Consider the following 11,414-nt stretch of genomic DNA (forward strand, 5'->3'; position numbering starts at 1 on the left):
AGGTGCGAGGTGCATCGTGATGCGATAGCCCGCTTGAGCTCGTTAGATGAATGGGGCCGACACACATACCGAACAACACTGAGCTAACCGACACGACCAACCAGAGAAGGGGTTGGGAGAGGATAGTTGCCAGAGCGAGAAGGACGGCCAGATATCGAGAACTGTCGAAAAGAGGAGAGAGACGTCCAGAGAGGGACAAAGAGGTAGCGACACGGGAACAAAGGGGAAGGGTTCATAGGTGGGTAGGATAGGCAAAGAGAGAACGAGAGAGGAAGAGGGAAAGGCATAGAACACAGAACACGAGGGTGGTTGGTGGTTGGGCCGAAGGGCAGACGGAGGATGGGAGTGGAGAGTAGAGGACGGCCCGCTAGTTTGCATAAATTTAGGAAATACAGGGTAGAAAATCGATATCCGCATAGAGATTATAGATGGTGGTTGGTAGGCGCCGCGTAGCCGCAGCCTCCGTCGCGACGGCGTATGCGCTACATGTCTACGCTCTCTGCCGACTACCCTCGTTCCACCCTCTCCCGACTGCACACCCCTTCTCACTCTATCTCTCTTTCTCTTGCCCGATTCCGTCTCGCCCTAACCATCCTGGCCATGCCCCTATATCCCAACCCTTTCTATCTTCCTCCGTCTTTCTCTGTTTTCCCCCGATCTATCTCCATCCCGCTTTCTCTCCGGCTACCCGAAAAGCTCGTGTGTACCCGTGTACTAGGATACTTCTTGCGGGTGTTGGTAGTGCACTCTCTGCACCCCCGCACATTTTGCACCCACCAACCCCTCTTCATCCCTCTGCCGCCCTGTTCTCGCGTGATAGCGCGACTCGTACACGTTCTCCGCGTCCTACAATATCTCTGTCCCGGTCTACCCACGAATCTTCCATCTTTTCCACCCCGTTCGAAGTCCCGCACCCTCTCTGACTCTTCGTCCTCTCGTCCCCTCCGCCCTCTTCCCTTTTCCTCGTCTCTCTGTTTCTCGGACTCTCGATGCCACGTTTTGTCTCCTCGTTCCCGGCTAGCCGTCTCCGTCTCTCCGGATCCTCTCTCACAATCCCAACTCCCCCAGCCACCCGTAGTTTCTCGCTCTTCCTCCCGTCCCCAGAATTGAAGTAGTCGATATCGTCCTGCGGCCTGTCTCGAAATTAAGAGAAAACGACGGACTCGGACCCTGCTCCGCAGCCCCCTACCCTTGACGGTCCAAGAATTTTTCTTGCTTCCTTTTTTCGCTCTTCGAACGCTTCTTCTCTGACAATTTCCACCACCCCATCATTCGTATTCCTTTTTTCCTCTTTCTCCTCCCTTTTTCTCCTTTTTACTCGGTTTTTCGGTAGCAGAGTGTACCATATCGCCCAGTCGTCGGACTAGGAAGAAAGAGCGAGCTTCTATGCCTTTCCTCGTCCACTCTGCTAGTCCTTCGTGGTCGACGAATTTTTTCTTTTTTTTTTAGGTAGCCCCCAAGGGAATCAAGGGGAGAGGATGTGTTTTTTCGAGGGCACTCGCCGTCGAACGAGACCTTTCACCGAAGGGGTTAATCGCGTATCGACGAGCCGCGATTATCGGTCGTTTCGGGGTACTCGGATACGTAAACAGTACGAGGTAAGCTTTCGTAATTCCAATAACTGTTCTCTGATATTTCTTTCGACCGAGTCTCGATTATTAATAGAATCTTTCTTTTTACAAAGGAGGCAGAGACGGACTACAGGTAAATTGCGGACTGTCGGGTGATTAATGCGGTATCGATAAAGGGGTTGAGGCGTGCAAACTTTTAATTGCAACGCTCAGAGACCTCGAAAGTCTTGATTTTCTCGAACAATGCGAAACTGCCTTACGTCACGCGATTCAATCCGATATAAGACATCCTTCTAAAGAATGGACATCGATCACGATTCTAACTGCGAATCGGCAAAGAATTTTTCTTATGATTTTACGCGCGGCTACAGGCTGAGATTTTAGCAACGAAACAAAACGAGGAGAATTGTTTTACATCGTGTTTAAAGTGTAATTCTGTACAATGTCCTTATCCCGCATACATGAGAAACAGCAGACTACGAATTACGGTTCTCAACTTTATACGATCGATTTTAAGATTGCGAACTACGTTTTTTTGTTTCACAGGATGAAGCACGGACTACAAATCCCCTTTTCCTAGAATTCGGACTACAAAGTAGCTATTTTCTATTTTACGCGAGGCTTTGGACTATAAATTATGCCGTAGATAGGCAACCGACTGCAAATCCCCCTTTTCCTATCTAGATAACGCTCTCGACTACAAAGCACCTCTTCTTTATTTATGTCCCACCACTTAGACTGTTGATTAGACCGCAGCCAAACTTTAAATGAACTTCAAACTACGGATTTAACCAATTCAATCCTTCGCGTTACCGAAGTTTTTACGATACGATTGTCAACGATTACGGTATACTCTTATAGCGGCACTTTTCCAGATAGCAAGGATTTTGTTGCGAAGAATTTATTTATACATTGACAATTGTCTCTTAACTATTCTCTTTATCGATGAAAATGGTACGAGAAATATAACAGTGATAGTGGGATACGAAGAATGAACCGTGAAGAATGAATTCTCCATCAAACCGTATAAAATTTTCAAGTCGAAATTTCTCAATAAACAGATACTTGAAAATTCTCATTCTTTATCGAAAACCACTTTGCCCAGAAATGTTAAAGAAGGGAGGAGGGAATGTTACAGAGACCTGCAAGGTCCCAAGATACCAAAGTTATTTTGCTCTGGCAGCTGCAATACTTAGATTGAAATATAACGGATATATAGTCATCGTATTGAAGTAAAAGTTTCTTTATTTTTTCGCGATCGCCTCAACCGATTCGGAAAAATAACTCTAGGTTTAGTGACACAACCTCGGAAGTTCCAATTTATTCAACGATTACAAATGGCGTAAAGTATGTATGTAAATGGCGAGAAATATGTAGACTCAGAGAAAGTGTCCGAGAGTGGAACATGTTCCTGTTCGAATCGGTCCGCTTTCAAAGATCGCGATTAGAAAAGAGAAGAGTATACGAGAGAGAGAGAGAGAGAGAGGGGAGGCGGGTGAGAAAGAGAGGAGGTCTCTCTTCTCTGGAAACGTCCATTCCAATTTTCCGCGGGGACGAGTGTCGCATGTCAACGAGTCATGCACGTCGTCGCTTTTTATCCGCGAACGCCATGAAATGTGTATCGCTTTTTTTCCCGGCTCTTTCTGGAAAGCATCTGCGTACGTGGCCTGTGTGTCGAGCGGCTTTCTACCAGCTCGAAAATTTCAGGTCGACGAATGTGTTGTCGCCCGATTACCGAGATCGATTCGTTCGTTCGGAAAAACGATACGAAAATGGATGAATCAAACGCGAGTTCGAACCAACTCCCAATCTTCTTTTTAGTCCTCCATCCTTTCCAACAGCGTACAGTAGTAACTTGCTATTGCTTTTCAAAGTTTGAATGTGACCTAAATCTAATCTGAACCTAACGTTGGATAATGTTTCTTGGAGGGATGCCGACACAACGATGCAGTGATAAAATAAAATAGTAAAATATACACGAGTAGGCTGTTGATATTTATGCGAATTCGAACTTTTTATAACCGTAAGTGAACAAATGAAACCTAAGCAGAAAATCTTATTTACCAAATATCGTGAAGAGTGCTATACTTTGGATATCACGCTTTTGCATATTATGTGCATTCTGTGTACTTTAACGCTTTCAAATATCCCAGAATTGCATAAATATCTACAATCTGTATACGAATAACTTTCAAGTCACGTGGCACTACAAAGAATGAAGTAAGATATTCGAAAACATATATGTAAAATGTTTCGATAAAAAGTAACCGAAAGCCAAACAAGATTTAGAAACCCTAACCAACGATAAATTCGAATTGAAGAAGAAAGATCGTTGACAAAAGTTAATTAAAATGGCAAAGGAGAAACGAGCAGACTCGCAAACAGATATCGTCGATTATGGGTTCTGCGAATAGGGCCCTGTTCTACGCTCGGTCACAATTTCATAAAGCCCGTCTATATAATGGTACAGGGCTCGGCCGAGCCTGCAGGGCTTCGTGCGACGCAGATTAAATGTACTTCATGTAAAATTCAACGCGACCCGCGCGCGCCTACGGCTCCGAGGCACTTTCGTTTTTAAAAACTTCCACGCAGCGACCCCCGGGAAAAATTTGTATCATGCCAATCGCCATTCCATCGAAGTCCTATTCGTGACTTGGAAAATTAGCTTGTTCGAAGGAAGGACGAAACTAAAAAAATCGCGTAGTAGTACCTAGATACTCAAACCTAAATACATACATTGACTGACAATTTTTAGGACTTTTAAAGTCACACGAAAAAACCGACTGCTTATTTCCGCGTATCAAAGAATCTTGAAACCGTCGTTGTCCCTCCATTTGCGCCCCGTTTCACCTGTCATCGGGTATCGGATTCTAATTCGCGTCGAATCAATCGTACGATACAGTCGTAAAACAGGGAGTTAGCGAAAAAAAAGATGGTCGTTGGCCGACGATTTCCCCTGAAGTCGACGATCCATCGATCCCCCCTCCATTCTACTATAGGATAGCTTCTTTCACGAGCACCGGCCCGTTCGTTCTTTTCGTCCCGCTAAATACCGCAGCATCGCGAAATTAAAATATTGATCGAACGGCGTCGCGAGGGAGAATACGAATTGCGGTGGATAGACGAGAGAAAGAGAGGACCAGCCGAATGTTAGCGGTGCACCGGTCGTTGGGGGTTGGGAGAGAGGCTGGATGGTGGCGAAGGCCGCCACCGGGGGAGAGAAAAAAAGGACCAAGGGAAAAGATTGCGGTCCGGCCGAAAATTCGAATGTCAATGACTCGTCGAACCGAGCCGACGCGCCAACCTCGCTCAATATCCGGGGTTCACCGACTTCTCTTCCGTTTTTCCTCCCTTCTCCCTCTTCCTTCTTTATTCGCGTTGCTTTCCTTTTTTCAGTTGCCTGTTTGTTCGTTATTTTATTTTCTGCCCCCCTAATTGAACTTTTGTTCGACAGAGTCGAGGTCGATCGGCCTGAACGTTACCTTTTGGGATTATCTGGGCATTCCCGTAGATGCGACCAAGGATTTTATTGGTATCTTACTGGTCAACCAGTGGCGAAACAAAATATTAGCCTCAGTTGAGAAGCGATGGATCGGGAAATTCGTGAGGTACTTGTGCGTCGAATAGAGTAAACATATTATTTGTTAGGCTTTGCCACGATTTTACTGGTAAACCGACGATGAGGCAAGATGCTAGTCTCGTTCGAATATCAATTCCCTAACTCGATAAAATAAACACGACGAATTTGTATCTCGTTTCGTTTAAGGCGAAATAGCCAAATCCAAACTTGCGATTCACCGATGCCAGTAGATAGTTAAATTCCAGAATGCAAAAGCTTAAATATTCGAACATTCGACGTTGCAGAGAAAAATCTAGCAACGACAACTTCCCAAAAATTAAATAAGCAACGAAGCGTTTCGTGATTCACGCTATGCCTCGTTAATGTCCCTGGTCCCGCGCTAAATCGTTCTATTAATAAAGAGGTTTCCGAGACGAGACGCAGGACGATTGAGAGCTACTGGCTTTGAGGCTGAGCGATAGCGCGCGTCACGAGGACGCTTCTGCGCCAGAAATAGGCCGAAACCTCATTATTTTTATTCTTAACCATGAAATTAGCAGGCCGTAGCACACCTCCGTGTCGACGACTAGCTCGGTTTCGTGCAAACGTCCGCTGGCATTCGCCGACGAAGAGCCTCGCTGGAACTTTTATCGCGATTCGACCTGGCATATCGATTCGTTATGGCGTGTGCACCTTTGTGTATCGTTTTCATCCACGACTCCCACGTTTAATACCTGAATTTTCCTCCTACGCTTCAAACTAGCCAACTTAAATGCTTCGAAATTAAACGCCTTAATTTGACGCCTCGTCAGGTCAAAGCGACCATAATTTCTCGTCTCTCGCGTCTTCCCTTTACCAATTTTTACGTGTACAAGCTTATTGCTTTAGTATGATACTAGATATAACGTACAAAATTATTCGACTAAAAAATCCTATAGGTAAACACACAGCCCATTCTGTATACATATATGTGTAAACACGTGAACCATTTCAGAACGATATAAAACATTTCCCGCATAATTTACTACCTTAACAACACATTGTTAACGATATATTGTGAAATAAATCTTATCCTAGTTTCCGCACTTTTTTAGAAAATATGTCAATGCTTATAAAGTGAAAAACATCGATCAACACTGTGCAGTGCTATAGCAGTTTGCTAATGTACGAAGCTAGCAGATTTAGAAATCTAAAATTCGACATTGACAAATCTATCCGTGTGCTAACATCGTGTTCGACGTCTCGTCTCTATTTACGAAAAGAAAGAAAGAAAAAAAATATCGAAGAAATCACTCACCTGGAGCTCCTCCTTGCACTGACGTTCCTCTTCGAGACTCATCCGTTTCTCGTGTTTCTTGTAGTAACGCCTCTTGGCAGCTTGTAGGTTGAACCACGTGTACGAGAAAGACTTTACGAATGGTAGGAGGGCCTCAATGAATGGATGGAACTCATCCTGCGGGCAGAAACGGTCACAAATTGATTAGCGACGCGTTTGTCCGGTCGAATTCCGTCCGTCGAGAACGAGGGTTATCCTCGAAACCCCTTCGAGCCCAAAGGAAACACGAGCCACCGTCGATGTTTACTCTGTGCGCGCTTCACTCGAAAAAGACGACGAAAGCGTCGTGCAATCGAATTCGAACGAAAACACCACTGGGAAAATAGCTGATTGGTCGTTCAAATTCTGTTTAGGCGCGCGATTATTCGAAGCTCTATTCCTTAGGGCTCTTGGTGGATTTAAAGAATAGTAACAGCAATAGTGGTGGATGTCCGATTTGCAATTGTATTCTTTTTAAGTATTTTTCTTTTTCTTTTTTTCTTTTTGTTTTTATTTTCTTGTAGAATTGTTGAGAAACGAATATCCGTATGGTTGAAAGCTAAGTTAGAGTGGATCATAGGGATTAGTCTCGTAAAAAAGGTGTCCTCTCGTTCTCGGATAAAATAGTTTATAAGCTTATTATTTGCATATAATCGTGCAAGGATAGTGCAAATTTTTGAACTAGCTTTCATGCAATTCGATTCGACTCACAGTGGTCTCAAAAGTTCAGTCTCGTAATTTATAAATAATTCCTAAATATCCTATCCGTTTAATACTCAGAATCCGATCCGACGAAACTACTATGCAGCGAAGATTTGGAAAATAAAAACTTTCAGTGAAAAAACTGAAGTAGACAAATTGTTCGAATTCTTATTCCAACGAAAGATAAGAGAGAGGAAAAAGTCGCGGACATCCTGAGGAAACCTGGCCCTTATCTGCACTTCGAACTGTTCCGGAATGAAGACACGGCCGAACCTTCGTTTCCGGTTGACGGGGCGACAGGGAGAACCGGGAAAAGAGGGAGATCGATTATTGGTCGAGAGATCGACGGCGTTTGCCTTTGTCAGGCAAATGCGATTTCTCGTATAGAATTCCGCGATTCACGCTTCAAGAGGATGTAAACATCGTTCTAGAGAGATGAATTTGCGACGACTTTTCCGCCGAGATGAAAACCTTGCTCGATGGAATATTTGTCGGCAGAACAATATCGCCTACCTGCAATCTCATCTTCTACTCTTTAGACATATTCTTGCGCACGAGAAAGGGTCTTATTGAACGATAGGAATTTGCATATTGATTGAGTGGTACGCTAATGACGTGTGGTTGAAAAATTGTTAGAGTGTAACATAGGGGAAGATGTAATTTAAGATTGAGAAGGGATAGTTGAAATTTTACAGATAAGATATGATCTATGTATAACCAGTCTGTCATTACGTAAAAGAAACGTGATAAATAGTTTTACGTGCATTATTTACTGAACATTAACAAGACAATACTTCCGTCTGTATATTTTAGTAACATATCGAAAATAAATTTAGTAATTTTTTCGAAATATGAGTCATTCCACGATCACATTGATCATCTCTATGAATTAACAAAAAATCGAGTTTGTCAATCTGCCCTTTGACAAACCCTGAAAATCGTCCATTAAGAAATCCTTGTTGTAAAATTTTGAATCATAAAGATAATATCCTTCATTTCAAATTCTTATCTTCCAGGCTTCTTAAAACGATCAACGATCGTAAAAAATCTCGGTCATACTTCGGAACTTTCGTAAAATTAACCTACCATTGCTATGCTCTGATTCAGAAGTCTAATCCGATGAAAAGAGGCGAGGGGAAGAGGAAGACACAAGCATAAATCGAAAAGAACACGCTACAGTTTATCTCGAGCTATCGTCCGTGCTATCGCAGCTCACCGATAAAGGATGCGAAACCGCAGAATCGAAACTACGCGACGATGCGATACGTCAGAGGAAAGGCGAAGGGACGAGGAAGAACACGAGGCTGGCCTTTGGAACAAGCGTCAAACGACACGAACCATCGAGTATTCGCAAGCACTGCGGCTGCTGTGGCACACTACCGTCTGTCTGTCCCTCCTGCAGTCCGGCTGTCAGAAGCACCGATTTTCGCAATAACAACCGTCAGGCTCGTAATACTCCTCCGCCACCCTGTCGCAGATTGATCGTGGCCTCATCTGCACCACCTCTCCGACGACTTTCTTCTCCTCCTCTTTTCACCTGGGATCAACGAACCGACCTTATGGTCAATTTCAATCTCTTTATTTCTTTCTGTCTTTGAACTTATTTGGTGGATGTTCTTCTCGCAAGATTTTTTTTCCAACTATCTTGAGGAGGTCTCTTCCTGGTTGCGTCTCGTTAGCATGCTCGAGCAAGCAGAGAAGTAAAGGGTTTCTCCTTCGTTGTCTGCGTTCTCTCGAGGATTTATTGGCTTCCTCGAGGGAGACGATGTCTAGCGGGAGAAGCTTCAATCTTCCAATGGGTTTCTGCTGCGGGAAAACGGACCATGGTTTTGCGGTGGTTTGATCGGTCTCGATTACGGGACGATCGGTGGCGATTAATAAGGGAATTCGATCGTGGCTAACGATTCTTTGTATTTTTCATTTACACTGCTCAAAACAATCGGAACAAGAATCGAATCGGAATTCATCAGAAACAAAAGGTAGTATGAACCGGTTCTATTACACCCGCCGGTCGAATAAAAACGGAGAATTATTAAAAATAAAGTAAGTACAGAAATAAGGAACGACCCGAAGACCTGAAAACGATCCTCCAGTTGTTTCAAGCAGTGTATCTCTCCTGTAGGCCAATTTCATAGCTAAACAAAACGCTTAATTCTAACAAGTTTCATTGCACAAATCTTATCATACGAAGTAACTCGAAACTCGCAATATGTTGTTTTTACGTTTCTCTCTTTTGCAAGATGCTATCCTCGGATACTTAAATTTCCGAGGTTATCCACTTCCTTCTCAAATAAAATTTCCTTCGATCCATAAGTTTTGTACCGAAAACTGGAAGAAAAATCGGAGTATGTAACCCTTGGAAGAACAGAGGAAGATTTTCGCGGCGCAAGCCCGCTTTGTCACCGAATCTCGCCTGTCCGCGCGCCCTCGCGTCTATCTATAAGACACGTCGTTATTTTCGGAACGCGAACGAAAATCAAAGACATTAAGGAGGCGCACGGTGACGCTGTACGCGTCGTCATCGCGGAAAAGACCGGGGGAGGGCAAGGACGCGGGCGAAGGGGACGTCAACGTGCGATTTGCCCGGGTTTCTCGGGGGTTGATGAACCGTACGGATACATCTCGCGAGAACGAACGCCGAGGATCCAACATGTCGATGTCGAATATCTTTCTCAGTGAAACGATCCTTTCGATCGATCTGAAAAAATTTTTAGATTGTAAAAGAAAGTAAAAACTTTGCAGTTTGTGGAATAGCTAATAAAGTATTTAGGGGATTATTCAGCTTAAAACGATGATATTGAATTGAAACAACGATATCATTAATCATAAGATTTAAAATCATTTTGCATTTGTGAATTAATCAGCAATTAATAAATAATATATTTGCAGTTAAATGTTATTAACAAATTTATATTCGTCTATGTATATGTAAAAACTTCTAACCTCGATGAAAGTATTACTCTAAGTAATTAAGGAATGATCGATCAACGCTTCGTTTAGGGGATGATCGATCGATGACGTAAAATGATAAACTACGAACTAATTGGTGGTAATTTATTAGAGCAAGTGTGAAGGTTTAGAAATGCCTAGAACAATCCGTGAAATATATTCTACCGAAGATGATGAAAATAAAGTTAAATAAAGATGCATTGCACGCGGTGTCTGGACTTCTATAACGCGAAATGGATCCAAGAAACCGGGTTCCGAAGGGTGAAGAGGGATCTGGGCGAGCGCACGTGTCGCGGGAAACTTCTATTTGTATGGCGAGTTTTGGTGCGTAGTTGTCGGTAATAAATCGACGCGGATTCTGCGCGTCTGCGCTTGTTTATCGCGACGCATCGACGTGGAATACGTTTCTTCTACGATCTTTGGCCACGCCAACGTCGAAAAATATAAGCAGTCATTCTCGCTTCCATTAAAAAAAGGACACCAGGAATCCTATACGAATAACACCTATCGAAGAGACAGAATGAAAAAAACAAACACCCCGCTATCCCATAAAAGTTAATTGAAAAATAAAATCAAATTCCGATGCTTAATATTAAGAACATAAAAAAGTCACGATCGAAGGTTTCGAAATTGAACAACCAGTTATGTCATTGCACCGTTGCGCTGTAGTGCCTATAAACTCAACCAATTAACCACGATCGAGGCCCAACATGGAGATCGGTTCTCTATCACGAAAACATTCCAAATGCTTGAAAGCCACCGACGCCCGAGTAATCTCTCAAATACTTACAAGAACTACGCGTTCGGACCACTTTGAGAAACCGACAAGCCAATCACCCCGCGCATAGAATCAAAGATTCTCGCTAGAAACTATTCACCCGACGATCGACACGCTGCTTTCTAGCGACCACGAGATCAGCTGATCCTCCTCCAAGGAGCCAATCAGTCTGGAGTTGATCACCGACGCGCTTCTATCACCGTGATGACCGATCGTTTAAATATATCGAGTCGATACCGAACGACACTGATCCACTCCGGTTGCCTACCAAACCACCGTCGCTTCACTGATGTACCCTCGAATCCACGAAAACCGTTCGATCGTAATTCCACGATCGAGATCGATAGAGCCAATGCGAGAACGATTTACGGAACACGATTCGCCGTGAACGGAGAACAAAAATGGCGAGGCAGAGAACGAGAACGCGCGCGAACGTAGAGAAACGAAACGAGAAACGTCGGAGCACGGATTGCGGTTGATCGCGGATTCACCGTGCGAGGGAGAGACGTAGGAAGGACCGTCGACGCCGGAACGACGGGT

General features: G+C 43.9%; 1 protein-coding gene across 8 annotated transcripts in view; it reads right to left on the minus strand.

The window, feature by feature from the left end:
• The window catches only part of LOC100746344 (nuclear factor 1 X-type), a 69,504-nt gene that overhangs the window by 50,824 nt on the left and 7,266 nt on the right, over positions 1 to 11,414 (minus strand). For 6 of the 8 annotated variants that reach the window (XM_033321364.1, XM_033321363.1, XM_033321358.1 and 3 more), the window contains exon 3: positions 6,428 to 6,583. In XM_033321364.1, the coding sequence (XP_033177255.1) occupies positions 6,428 to 6,583 (156 nt within the window). Of the gene's footprint in view, positions 1 to 6,427; positions 6,584 to 8,485; positions 8,954 to 10,886; positions 11,409 to 11,414 lie in introns of those variants that run through there. The other 2 variants (XM_033321362.1, XM_033321361.1) reach the window with 2 other exon arrangements.

Source organism: Bombus impatiens, unplaced genomic scaffold (assembly GCF_000188095.3).
Source record: "Bombus impatiens unplaced genomic scaffold, BIMP_2.2 scf_0434, whole genome shotgun sequence".
Taxonomy (NCBI): domain Eukaryota; kingdom Metazoa; phylum Arthropoda; class Insecta; order Hymenoptera; family Apidae; genus Bombus; species Bombus impatiens.